This window comes from Cucumis sativus, chromosome 1, assembly GCF_000004075.3.
Source record: "Cucumis sativus cultivar 9930 chromosome 1, Cucumber_9930_V3, whole genome shotgun sequence".
Taxonomy (NCBI): Eukaryota; Viridiplantae; Streptophyta; class Magnoliopsida; order Cucurbitales; family Cucurbitaceae; genus Cucumis; species Cucumis sativus.
In genome coordinates, this window is record NC_026655.2 from 18,488,288 (window position 1) to 18,502,304 (window position 14,017).

The 14,017-nt window shown below is 31.1% G+C and overlaps 2 protein-coding genes across 2 annotated transcripts; one reads left to right on the forward strand and one right to left on the reverse strand.

Annotated features, from left to right (window-relative positions):
- The first annotated feature begins 1,382 nt into the window (after nt 1–1,382).
- Nucleotides 1,383–4,687, forward strand: LOC101215540 (flavonoid 3-O-glucosyltransferase). Its single transcript, XM_004146252.3, has 2 exons — nt 1,383–2,066; nt 3,412–4,687. Exons 1-2 carry the CDS (start codon nt 1,568–1,570, stop codon nt 4,272–4,274), a joined length of 1,362 nt encoding a protein of 453 aa, XP_004146300.2. The 5' UTR covers nt 1,383–1,567; the 3' UTR covers nt 4,275–4,687.
- Nucleotides 4,688–8,507: 3,820 nt separating this feature from the next.
- LOC101208004 (transcription factor MYB36) lies at nt 8,508–10,665 on the reverse strand. The gene is made up of 3 exons (XM_004146306.3): nt 10,443–10,665; nt 10,213–10,342; nt 8,508–9,604 (listed from the first exon to the last, which is right to left on the reverse strand). Exons 1-3 carry the CDS (start codon nt 10,654–10,656, stop codon nt 8,830–8,832), a joined length of 1,119 nt encoding a protein of 372 aa, XP_004146354.2. The 5' UTR covers nt 10,657–10,665; the 3' UTR covers nt 8,508–8,829.
- Nucleotides 10,666–14,017: the final 3,352 nt, after the last annotated feature.

Sequence of the window (14,017 nt, forward strand, 5' to 3'; positions counted from 1 at the left end):
ATATTGAGTATGACTTAACTAATATGAAACACGCGTGCTTGGGAGTTGGGCGTGCATCCCGATACGTGCAAATCCATCTTTATACATCTGACTTTTATCATAAATACGAATAAACAGGTAAAACATGTAGGTCAAATAAACATGTACATAAAAATTTATGTTTACAATAATGACAATAAATGCTTCGGAGAAAAAATATATAAACCTAATATCAATATGACGCAAAGTAAAACACAACTGTTGACAAGTAATACGCAAACTAGTTAGCTCCTACATATGTCTACTAAAATAATTTTGTTTGGTCGTTATGACTTTAACGAATTTATGTAAAAAAGACAAAAGAAAAAAAAAAACTATAACACGGTTGGATTTGGTAGAATTTCAAAGACTTTATGCATAAGTTGCTTAGGTTATTTTTTCTTTCTTGCAATGAATAAATTGGTTAGTTGAGAAATTACTTTTAAAATTCTATTAAATTCCAAAAATAATAGAAATTAATAGCAATTTTTTAATTAATAATGAGGAACATATCAACTTTTTTTAAATCATTGTAAATATAGTAAAATTTATCCAATATTATGGTGAATGTAGATACACCACTATAAGAATATGTGACATTTGATGAGAAACTCTAAAAAACATTTAGATTTTGCTATATTCATTTATTTTTCGAAAAGTTGTAGAAATTTAATCTAATTCATAAATCATATTTCACAAATATCTTAAAATTCTAATATATTTCATATCTAGAATTTTTATCTATTTTTCATACAAATTTAACCTTAATATTCATTTTCTCTCATTAAATTTAAAAGAATTTCACCATTTAGTTTTATTACAAAATTAGTTAAACATTAATAAATTTGAATTAAAAATTAAGACAATATATCTTAAAATTAATATTTGAGGTTATGATTTAATGAGATATTATTTCATTCTTTGACTTATATGGGATTGATCACTTCAATTTATAAATTAAATTATCCTTAGATTTTACAAATTTTCCTAGCATTAATATTATATAATATGGGGTATATATTAACAAAATGACTAAATATACTTGGTTACATATATGACAAAATAAGTACAAAAAATATTGTTTCATATATGTCTTTTTCTTTTCAATAAAAAATGCTAGAAATGCATTATATAATATGGGGTAGAAAGCCGATTGTTTTGTGTATATCTAAATATTTAGAGTCTGATTGGTAACGGATGGATCTCTATGATAGTCCAACCTATTTGAGTAATGGGCCAAATGGGTTGGTGATAGAAAGCATTACCAACTGAGTGGCCAGAGGTGTGATACTCGCCATCAGCAATTTTCAGCTTGTAGTCGGCCCATCATGGTTGTTAGTACTAAAACTCTACCATATTTATTAGAGTTGCCGAGACTTTGCCAATATTTATGTAACGTGCGCCACTTTTGCATTCAATCCCTTTTAATATAACCGTACAGTATCACACGAGCAATGTGGAAGACGAAGTAACAAATCAATCACCTTTGAACCACACCCTACATCCCTAAAATCCAATCCAAACCAAAACCACCACCCTCTACTGCCAAATGTCGGCTTCCAATAGCCAACCAACCACAAATCACGTCGCCGTTTTGGCATTCCCTTTCGGATCTCACGCTGGGCCCCTTCTCACACTTGTACGCAAACTCTCCGACGCCGCCCCACACCTACGATTCTCCTTCCTCAGCACTGCCAAATCCAACGACTCTGTTCTCTCCTCAATTGGGATCGATAGAGTGAAGCGCTTTGACGTCGGCGATGGGTTGCCCGAGGGTTACGTGTTCGGGCCGGGGAAACAGATGGAAGTGATGGAGCTGTTCTTGGAGGGGGCGGCGGAGAGGTTTAAGAAGGGGATGGAGACGGCGGCGAGAGAGATGGGTGAGGAAATTGGGTGTTTGATTAGTGATGCATTTTATTGGTTTGCGGGTGAAATGGCGGAGGAAATGAAAGTTGGGTGGGTGGCGCTTTGGACGTCGGGGCCTCGTCCGTTACTCGTGCATCTTCGCATGGATCTCATTAGGGAACGTATCGATATCAATTCTTGTGGTACGCCCCCCTTCGTTTTTTTCTAATCGTTTCATTTCACTCTAAAACATATACTAAATCCTTAAATTTAATTATTTGCCTTCCTCTATCTCAAAATTTGCTGAGCTTCTTATTGAATCAAATTCATGAGTAACCCATCAATCTTATTTTCAAAATATCTATATCTACAAAGAACGTAATTCGAAAAGATACCAATTTGATCACATCCTCATGTTGACGTAAGTGAAAGATGGACAACATGCATATGACACTCCCACAAACACACACAAAACAAAAAGTTTACGTAGAAGGGTAGTTTTTGTTGATTTTCTTAAAAGTGTTGGATCCTTTTTCAATATTTAGAAACATAAAACAAACGTATATTTCTCAATAAAAGAATTTAAATAGATTCATTAAGAGATTAAACTATACTTTTAAGATAATAAATTTGAAACGATTTATTAGCTACTTTTAAACATCTTAACATATATATGTGAAATTAAAAGTTTATGATCTTAAACTTGTAACTTAACTCTTAACTTTTTCTTTTTGTATTTTTTCATGAAAAAAAATACAACACCTTATACTCTCTCTTGTCCTTGTCTACTTTTAATTTTGATTTTTTTTTATCTCTTACTCAAAATATTATTCCATTGTTTTAAAAAAAAAATCAATTTCAAGTCTAAAATATATCTACATAAGTTATTCAATTTGAATTATAACATTTTAAATGCATTCATTTCACTTTCAAATTTGGCTTAAAAAATGAATAGCCTAAGAAGATGATCTTTAACCTTACCACCTCTCTCTCTTGTTAATTTCAAAACTACAAAATGAGAAATGGTTATGAATAGAAAAAGAAATTAAAACTATTTTCACAGGTAAGAAAAAAAAATTATTGAAAGATAAATTTTGCTATATTATAAGATTGATTTGTTTCATTATCATATTTGAAAATGTGTATATATAAAGTATAGAATTTGCCAACAAGTGAGTTGGATTTCATTTCATGTACCGTCTAATGAACATGTTAATATGGTTCATGCTCATAACACACATGTTACACCTACTAATCAATTCTTGAGGAAGCTTAAATCTCTGTTCTAATATTTTGAAGAAAAAAATCTAACTACAAAATTTCGAATCATATTCTTTGATTCCTCGTTGAATCCACTCCATTAAAATGATTTATGGAATGTAGATACTTGGTAGAATGATTAACAAAATGAACAGTTTATTATTTAGGCATTGTCTTTCAATTTCCTCTTAATCCAGGGGATTTTTTTTAAAGAAAAATATTAGTCCAGAAACTTGGTTGTTCTACTTCTAAGTTCATTAAGAATTAACGAGAATAATTTTCCGGCAGAATCAAGAGAAAAACCCTTGGAGTTCTTGCCGGGATTCTCATCAATTCAGGGAGCCGATTTACCTGAAGAAATCCTATCTCCGAACCTAGACTCACCCTTCACAAATTTGCTACACAAAATGAGCCATCACCTTTCAAAAGCCACCTCTGTTCTCATAAACTCATTCGAACAAATAGACTCACAAATCAACGACCAACTAAACTCAACCCTGCAGAATTACCTTAACATTGGTCCACTCACCATACTCTCACTTTCGCCGCCTCCCTCCGACGACCATAACTGCTTACTCTGGCTCGACAATCACACACCCAACTCCGTAATTTACATAAGCTTCGGTGGGTTCCTATCACTACCACCGCACGAACTAACAGCACTAGCAGATGCCCTGCAAGAGAGTCAAATAGCATTTCTATGGTCTTTTAGGGGAAACCCAGAGGAAGAATTACCAAAGCGGCTTCTCGAATCAGGTAAAGGAAAAATCGTCCCGTGGGCTCCTCAGGGGCAGATATTGATGCATTCATCGGTTGGAGCCTTTGTGACTCACGGCGGTTGGAATTCGGTGTTGGAAAGCATTGTGGGCGGCGTTCCGATGATTGGGCGGCCTTTTCTGGGGGATCAGAGGTTGAACCTAAAGACGGTGGAAAATGTCTGGGGAATTGGAGTGGGTTTAGAAGGTGGGTTTGTGACGAAGAGTGAGGTTTTGAAGGCGTTGGGATTAGTTTTGGGTAGTGAAAAGGGAAAATTTATGCGGGAGAAAGCTGGTATTATTCGGGGTTTGGCTCTTAAAGCGGCGGAATCCACCACCGGAAGTTCTTCTCGGAATTTCATCCGTTTATTGGAGATTGTAACCAGGTCAATTTAAGTTCTTCTGAAATAAGTTTAATTAATTTCCAAGGATATGGTTGGGTTCCTACAGAGCATACCTTTTTTTTTTCTATCGTCAGTGGAAATTATAGAAGAAAAAGAAGAAGAGGTCGGTGTGATACAAAAATGGAGGATTTTCCTGGAGCTTTGAAGACCCCTCGATGTGTTGCCGTTGCCCAATTTATGGTTTGGGTGAGGAAGATGGCCCCAGTTCAGGCCCCTAGTCGTGTTCTTGAGATTGTTGCCATCTCTGTCTGTAGTTTGTTCGGTCAGTAGTGTTTTGTTTTAGGGATTTTATGAATTTGACGTTGAAATCTGTTGTGGAGAACTTATGTTTCTAGCATAATTGGATTAACTACTACATGCAGTCTCTTTCTCCCTTGTGCTTATGCACATTTTTCTCTTTCGACAGTAGATTTTTTATTTGTTCTTTGCTTTGCTATTTCTGCTTTTGAATTTATAGTTTGATGATTTTATTGGGGACCCCAACGAAACAGATTGTTGTACTGTTACCACGATGGTACTTCGATTGATTTGTATACTTTAGTAAACGAAAATGATGATTAATTTTGTAGTCAAGGCCAACAAAATCACATCTAAAGGTTGAATTTCTAATAATATTGTTTTCTAAGAAGGGATATATTTCACAATTTCTTGGAGTTAGATCTACCACATTTAGTTTTGATAACCCATATATAATTTGAGTTGGGTGAGTAAACAAATCTCACCACCATTAGATACACCATTGTTAACTCTTTTTTTTTTTTTTTTTCATTTATGCTGATTTATATTTCTCTGATTGTTTTTTGTATCACCTCTAATTAAATATTCTTACGATTTGTATATATCAATTTAGTAACATGGTTAATGTTTAGTTTGTGTTTCTTTGTCATGTAAAAAGATGATAGGACTCCTCATTTAATAATAATTCCAACAGTTTACATGTTTTTTCTCTAACTATTTTGTCCTTGTAGACACCTAAAAATATATAAAGGTGTAGTCTAACTAACAAGTTTTTACCACCTAAATAATTTTTCATCTACAAGAGCATAAAAAGAGAAGAAAAGAAAAATCTCATGTACTCATCTTCCCACAAACCCAGTTTTTCATGTCCAAATAAAACATATAGAAATCAACATTCACTTTGTTCGAGATCATGTTCTTCAAGGAAATCTGGATGTTCGTTACGTCCCTTCTATAGATCAAATGGCAGATTATTTAACAAAGTCCCTCACCCACCCTCAATTTCAGAACTTACGGTTTAAACTTGGGGTCATTTGTTGTCACTAGCTCTCGTTTGAGGGTGAATGTTAGAGAATATTATAGTGATGATTGACGAATCAAATTATGAAAACTTGGAAGTGACTCATCAATTAAGTTATGCCACGTGTGAATGCATAATTATAAGTGAAAATATTTTATTGATTATTTATTTTTATATAAGGTAGCTTTATTTTTTTTTAAAAAAAAAAGTTTACTATTAACATTATATCTATGTGTCAAGGAGAATATAATTTAATAACAACGAGTAGTGCTATCTTGAAAGGTCGTTAGTGTTGGGCAATATTTCCCCTTTAATAGCATTTACTATTTTGATTGAGAGAAACCATAAAAACTTTGGTTGAATTTCACCGGCATGTTGGAGACTGAAACCGAGTCAATCTAGGAAAGGAGTGGAGAAGTTTGTCCATTATCACCTCGTTAAAATAACTTTTAATTAATTAGATCAGTTGAATTATTTACTTTCAATAATTTCCAAGAATTGACTATATATACTGCGGTTCCCAGTGAAGGAAGTAATTTCATTTTCATGGCTATATATACGAAGGATCCCTCTTCTCCTTATTTCTCATCGCCAATCAAAATGGGGGATTTTGGGCTTGCTTTGAAGTTGGCAGCTGATTGTGCTCCGGCGGTTGCAACGGCTTCAAATGTGGTTATGACGGTTGCACCATTTCTGGCCCCTGTTGTAGCTCCTGTTATGGTTGCAGCCACTGTTGTTACGTCGGTCACCGGCGTTTTGAAGATTTTTGGAATTTGATGATTATATTGAAATTATGTGTTGGGGAAACTAATGTTTTTAATGAAATTGGTTTAACTATTACATGTCTTCTCTTTTATGATGAATCAAAATAGATAATTAAGTTAAAATAAGCTCACATCAACTAGTACTTGCTATCTTAATTTGAATTTCATTTCTTTAACTCATCTTGACACATTGTACTCAAATTATTCATTAATATCGACTTTTTATACCTATAGTTAAAAATGGAAGGATCAAAGTAGTTAATTTAGTTAAAATTAACTTGATTCAACTAGCATCAACAGTATATTCATGTAACAAGAATTTTCTAGTTCAAAATTCTCTACTTAAGTTGTACTTACCTTTTTAACCCAAAAGACATGTTAATTTAAAACCTTCTATTAAGAAATTGGGGATCAAAGTTTAATAAAATTAACTATAAAAAATATATATTTAAATTTTAGTTGAAGAATTAAAACAATATAAATAACATTAATAGACACGGGTACAACTCTGTTACCATTAATATTATATCAGTAAATATCATATAATATAAAATCTCTCGCTATTTTTATATATATTTTTGATAATTTCATTTATATTCAATTTTAAGTTAGGAAAATTTTTAAAATAGTAAATTTTATAAAATATTATTAATATTGATGTTAAAGTTATCACAAATCTTTAAAAAAGAAAACTGAGATAGACATTGAATAGGCCATTTTTCTCCAAATTGAAATTAAAGTTAGGATACAAAATTGAAGAAAACAAAAAAAAAATTGAAGATTTCAGAAGCCAAAGTTCATTGCATTAATTCCTTTGGAAAAGAAAATAAATCGCCACTATTAAGTAATATATAATTAAACCCTTAAATTAAAAATTAAATACGCATTCCACCGTTTGAAACACACCCTCTAATCAATAAATTACAATCCCCTCCTCCTTTCCCCATATAAATCCCAACTTCCAACATCAAATTTTCTCCACATGCATACCATAAAAAAGAAAAAGAATAATTATTACCATGGGAGGAAAACGAGCAATTCATACCTCTCTCAAGTTGCCTGTTCCATTGGGCTGCAACAAGCCCAAAAGATACTCCACCAACAATCAACGTGGAGTTAGAGAAGATTATAATCACTGTTAACAATTATGAGGTTGCTGGAGGATCAAGTGTAGAGTTTTCGAAGAGGCAAAAAGTGAAGGAGTTTGTGGATAAAAACAGTGGATGTTTGAGTTCTAAAGAAGAGGTTACTTATAAGTGTAGTATGAAGGTTGATGATGGTGTTCATGGATTTGTTAATGAGGTTCAAACTCAAGTGAAGTTTAAGAAAGTTCCAACCTCTACTAAGAATATAATAGTAGTTTCATGAAAGCTACTAATAAGCATATTATCTTTGATTTCTAATTCTGTAATTTGCTGGATCATTTCTTGTTTTGGATGATGATCTTAACACATATTTTGTACGTTTCTTTTTCTTTTATTTTTGCTCTCATTTTGAATTTCAAATTAAAACTCTTGTCTTTTTATATATATTTCTATGTTCCAAGATGTGGCGACTTAATTATTATAATATGTGACCCGAAATGCTTTGTGAAATGTAACTCTAATCAGAATTTTTTGGATTTTATTTTTGTGCTCATTAAGAAGCAATATAAATCACAAGAAACTTTAAGAAAAAAAGTTTAAAAAAGTTTAGACGTGTGAATATATATACACTATGTAATGGATAAACATACATCAATGTTAAAAAAGAAAAACAAAATACTACTTCCGGTTTAAATTTTATTCTGTATATGAACACTTTTAGTTCTAGTGTGAATTACAATTTAATTTCAATTTAGTTCTTAGGTTTCAAAATATTACAACTTTATCTTTGATCCTCATTTAATTTTTATTCAATTTAATTTGATTCTTATATTTCTAAGATCAAATTTTGCCCTTCTATTCTATTTTCTTCTGCATGTGTTAACCACCCAAATTTAACCTTACAAGTTGATTGAGGCCTGAAAAAGTTTAGGAGTGTAATTATAAGAAAATAGTCATATATAAAAAAAAACATCATGCTTTAGGAGTATTATGATTTTAAATTAATTAACAAAACATAAACATTATTTAATGAAAAATCTAATTAAATTGTGTAATAGTTGATACATGCACCTGATAACTAAATTAAAATAAAACTCAAACGTTAACAAACTAAAATGTAACCTTTTAAAACTTGAGTTAGATAGAAATTTAACTAAAAACTTAGAGAGAATAAAATATTTCTCCCTAAAGAAATTAAACAAAAAAAAAAAGCACAAACCCAAAAAGCAATAAGATAAGTACATCGGGATTTTAATCCATCAAGATCGTCCGAGGTGAAGATCCGGAATTAAACTTGATTATTCACACAAATATACAAAGCTTGAGGATACAGATTCTTAATAAGTATACAGCATTTTACAGACGAATCCATCTTATGAGCATGACGAATCCAAAACAACCTCCTTGTCTACACATAAAAAGGTAATATATAATCCTCCCCTAAAGATTATACCCTAACTCAAAATCTTGAAACATCAATTCCGATTGAAGAACAGAACTAGAATCCCAAGAATTAGAGGATGATGCAGCCGATCTCATATCATGCTCATTATTCTGACCCCACCAAATCAAACTATCCTTAGAACACCCACCCACTTCCTTAAACCAATCAAATTCAGCCACCTGTTCATCACTTTGTGCCATGAAACCCTCACCTTTGTTATGATCCTCAAGAAATCCATCCACCACTTGCATAAAGTTTGAAACTTGGTGATGCCCAGATGATGATTCAACTTGATGATGATCTGAATTTTCTGGAATCTTGCAAGGAAGGGAAATAGAATTGGTGTTGGTTTGTGGGTGAATAAAGAAATCAGTTGCTGCTTTGGGTGGATGGGATTGTAATAATTGAGTATCAGTAGTAGTTGATTGGAGATCATTAGGGTTTTGAGTATTATTGTTGAGAGATTGGAGGGTTTGGACAATTTTTTCTTGCACGGGGTGGAGTTTGGGCCATAGCTGAGGGTGTGTGTAAAAAGAGAATGGATTTTGAAAGCCTTGAAGTTGCATATGAAGTTGAAGCCTTTCTAAGGCTGAGTTACTCAGAAGCTCTTTTGGGTCATCATTGTTACTGCTCGATGAAGATGAATTAATGCCATTATTGCTATTTGATTGTTTTCGTTTACCAAGTAATTTTTTTTTCAGCCTTGTATTCCAATAGTTTTTTATGTCATTATCTGTTCTTCCAGGCAGCTGAGCAGCAATTACAGACCACCTAAAAAGACACCACATAGAATTCCAAGACAATCAACCCTCTGACAAAAGGAAACAACCAAAAAATCCCTAAAACTACAAAAGCATATATGAGCACAATAATGGTTTTTTTTTTTTTTTGTTAGAACAACAATCTAACAAATCCAAATGGATCAGCAGACACACGAACATTTCAATTAATTTGATATGAACTTAGGACGACTCTCATCACACACCTCGAACCCAAAAACATATAAGAGTAGTACTTGAGTACATCCTACATCTTGCCCTACATACATTCTTTTCCAACTTGCTCCAATCACACGAAAGAAAAAACTAAAAAACGTTGTAGAAAATGGAAAAAAAGATTGTTTCGTGATAAAACTGTCAAAAAGATATGTGAAGTCTATGATACAGTCAAAGTAATATTCAACATATGAGATTGGAACCCACTCTTGTAGGGAATCAAAGGACAAAGAAAAAGGACAAGAGACCAATTCGGATCCTAGTAACATGGCTACTAAAACAAACACTCCTCAGACCAATTTCCAAAGTTTAAGATGGGAAAGTATTGGAAAGTTGTGCTTAATTAGACAAGTATGTATGGGGAAAAAAAAGAAGAAAGAAAACCTGCTGCCAATGCTTATATAGAGATTACAAATGATGTTGTCCTCTTCCTCAGAGAATCCACCATGTTTGATATTAGGTCTCAGATAATTCAGCCATCTCAATCTGCAACTTTTTCCACATCTCTTCAGCCCTTCATTTTTCAACCACAAAACAAATATAACTTTTTTAGAACCCTAGAAAGATTTAAACTTTTGAGAAAAAGAGAGATATTTATAATCATATACATATACCAATTTTTTGAGGAAGAGCAATCCAATTGCCTCCAGTTCCATGCTCTTCAATATAAGCTTTAAGCCTTGCATCTTCTTCAGGTGACCATGGTCCTTTCTTAACATTAGCTTTATCACAACATGGAGCTCTACCCATCTCTTCAATTTTACCTTCAAATAATTCAATCTCTCTTTTGGGGGTTTTGTTTTGAAAGCAAATGAGGAAGAAGACCATGGCTTTATAGGTTGAAAAAGTGTGAAAAATCTTTTGATATATCTATTTGTTTATTTATGATTTTGGTAGGATTAAAAAAAAAAAAAAAAAAAAAAAAAGTCTTCACTCTCAACCTCTCCCCTTTACAACCTCTATATGAATTGTGGAGTCATTAGTCTCTCTCTTACTTTTTGGATTAGTTCGGTCGTGGCTATGTTTAACAATTGATCAAGCCACACAGCACAGGTTAATTTTAAAACTTAATCTTTGCTTAATTTAATTTGTTTTTTTAGTATATGTTATTAACCGTATTAATGCTCTTTTGATTTTTTAACTCAATTAATTTAATGATGTAGGAAAGGGTGAATGCAATAGAAGCTCCTCCATATCCTGTCCATTTGTCTCCATTGTCCTCGAAAATGTTCCATCATAAATTATACTTTTTAACTATGATATATTTTTTAAAAAAATTATATCTCTCATTTTAACTCGATCGCAGGGAATACATTATGATTAAAGTTTTCAGGAAAAAACTCATAATTGTTCACATTTGAATGGCATGGCCAACTATATATTTTTAAGTTCTATGTTGCCAGAGTGCTACATGATCAAAAGTTTGTCAATTTAAGGTCTTTCTTTCAAGCTTTATATATTTCTTCAAAGATGATCAATTGAGAAAAAAATATTACAGTTGGACTTGCGTGTGCAAGGATTAACAAGGAATATAATTCATGCACAACTAATTCGTACCTTTCCTTGGAATGGTTGAGAAATGGGAACTAAATGGTAATAAGAAGCAATAAAAAGATCAAAATTTGAGAGAACGTATTTTGATCAGGTCCACTAGTAAAGTAGTAAAGAATAATATAAGGAATTGAACCTTAATTCTATATCATCCATCATAGGAATTGAAATAATAAATTTTGTTAGGATTTCTGGTTGTTTCTATTATTTTTTTTCAACAACATTTCCAAATCAAATAAATAATTTTATCTACGATTTATTGAAACAAAAAAACTCTAAAAGGAACTAAAAATAATAATAATAAAGGACTTTTCCAATGAATTTTTTTTTTTAAAAAAAACTTCCTTTTTATTTATAAATATTTTTATGAATTTTAGTATATTGGTATTATTTACATTTTTTTTTAAAAGGGGTGAAGACGAATTTATTTATATATCTTCTAACAAGTAAGATTTCAATATACATATAGGAGGAGTATCTAAGTTTCTAACCACTTGCTTCTATTTTTGTTAAGAATGTTCGAGTCATCCACACATCTCTATAATGGTATGATTATAAACTATGTATTTTACTTTTGAAATCATCTCAAATGATTGTATAATAGAAGTGAAAGGATCCTACAACTTTGGTTTCAAAACTTATAAACAATTTTAGGTTTGATGTGCTGACTTTAGCTAAGCATCTCAAAGATTATTATTTGGGTAGAGTGAACTCTTATGTTGTTGATTTTGTTTAAGCTTTGACTATTTGTTCCTATCTACTTTTCTTATAGATTTGAGGTATGACAAGAGTATCCATGCATGATCTCTACTAAATTCATATTTCTCTTCCTAACAAAATTTATATGACTGTGTTCTCTAGTTTGGAAGTGTAATTGAGAAAATAATATGCATGGTAAAAAGCTTTTACAAGGTGTTCTTGTAATTGGAACAAAAAAAAATTATAGAACTTTTTTTTACTATTTTTTAATTAAAGTCTTATGCGTGTTTCTTATTTTTATTGTCCTCACATCTTCTAATTTCACATATAAAAGTGAGGGGATTCCTTTCTAATATTAAACTTCGATCACAAGCCCAACTAGTTTTATATGTAGAAGAAATGATATAATTTTAATACAACAATTACGTTAAACTTCGATCATAAGCCCAACTAGTTTTATATGTAGAAGAAATGATATAATTTTAATACAACAATTACTCGAGTGAAAGATTATCAAATCAATTACAACTAATGAAAAAGTTTGGAAACAAATTAGGAGTAAAAAAATTACTAAACATATAATAAACAATAATTATTACATGTTCCCGTCCTTCTTCCTAATTAAACTTCAATTAAACTCCTACATTGGACTTAATGATATGACCCCACAATCTTATTATGATTATATAATTATATAGTAGTTTCTTTCCTTAATCCCTTCGGTTTAGAAAAATCAAACCCCTTTTTACTCCACCTCCTTCATTGGTCCACGTGTGTCTCATTAAAGTATATACGATTATTAAACATTAGCTTAATTGCAATTTGTCATTAAATTAGAGGGAGGAAGAAGAGTTAGGGCAATTAATATTATTAGAAAAGCTTTGGAAGTGATGACGTTTCTCATTGACCTTTGTTTTTCCTTTAATTTGAAAATGATTTAATTTGTTTATGTTGATGACTTTTTGGAATTAAGAAAGAAGGAACCACACCTATTGAGAAATTACAAGTCGAAAACAAACAAAATACTAATAAATAACTCTTTTCTTTTTTCAATATTTTATTTTTTTAATAATTAAGTTAACCAATTTGAGTGAGATCTTTATGGAAAATTATAACATCCTTCTGCTTGTCTTTCTCTTCATTCACAGAATCTAATTGCCAATTAAATGACTTTAACCTAATTTCTGTTTCATCACCCAATTAGGACCCAGCTAATTTCAAGATCACTTTTGAGTTTTTCTTTTTCTTTTTCTTTTCAATTTTTAGTTGTTATTATTATTATTATTATTTATTATTATTATTATTATATACGAAAAAGAAACAAATTGCCTTTAGATAAGATAAGGATAAGTATGAGTACTTCTTATTCTACAAACAAATATAAAATAGAAAAATATCAATTTATCTGGAAAAATAGTTTATCAATTTTAAATCAAAAGTTTAATAATTAGAACAAATAATTATAGCAATTAAACTCTAAAACAATGTATCAATTGAACTCTAAGTTATTACATTTCGAGATACCTCAGTCAATCATCTTAAGCTAATTGTGTGTCACGATGGATCTCTTTACATTTTTTTTTGTATAATAATGTGAAACTTATTATTGTATCAAATAAGTCCTCAAATGTCCATGAAGCAGTTTTTCTCTTGTTCGTTCATTTTATAAAAGGGAAAAACTTAAGTGCATATGAGGTAATTTTGACAAATTCTTCCTGCCTCTTTTCAAAAATATTTATTAAATTTATTTTTTATGTACGTGATGAGATTGTTGTGCATAAACATCAATGCATCTTAAAATATACTCAAGTATTGTTCTTTTATAAAATAAACATTTGAAGAATCTATACATGTTTACGAATTTACATCAACAATATTCGAAGATAATTATAATAAAAAGTTCAAATTGATTTGTGAATATTTTAGAATTCAATTCACT

What these genes read in the sequence shown, in the direction of transcription:
- LOC101208004 (XM_004146306.3), bottom strand. Translation starts at nt 10,656, where the DNA reads ATGGTCTTCTTCCTCATTTGCTTTCAAAACAAAACCCCCAAAAGAGAG. An exon ending in TGCTCTTCCTCAAAAAATTG is followed by an intron (nt 10,343 to 10,442) that starts GTATATGTATAT and finishes TGAAAAATGAAG; the next exon opens with GGCTGAAGAGATGTGGAAAA. An exon ending in TATATAAGCATTGGCAGCAG is followed by an intron (nt 9,605 to 10,212) that starts GTTTTCTTTCTT and finishes GTGTCTTTTTAG; the next exon opens with GTGGTCTGTAATTGCTGCTC.
- LOC101215540 (XM_004146252.3), top strand. Translation starts at nt 1,568, where the DNA reads ATGTCGGCTTCCAATAGCCAACCAACCACAAATCACGTCGCCGTTTTG. An exon ending in TATCGATATCAATTCTTGTG is followed by an intron (nt 2,067 to 3,411) that starts GTACGCCCCCCT and finishes ATTTTCCGGCAG; the next exon opens with AATCAAGAGAAAAACCCTTG.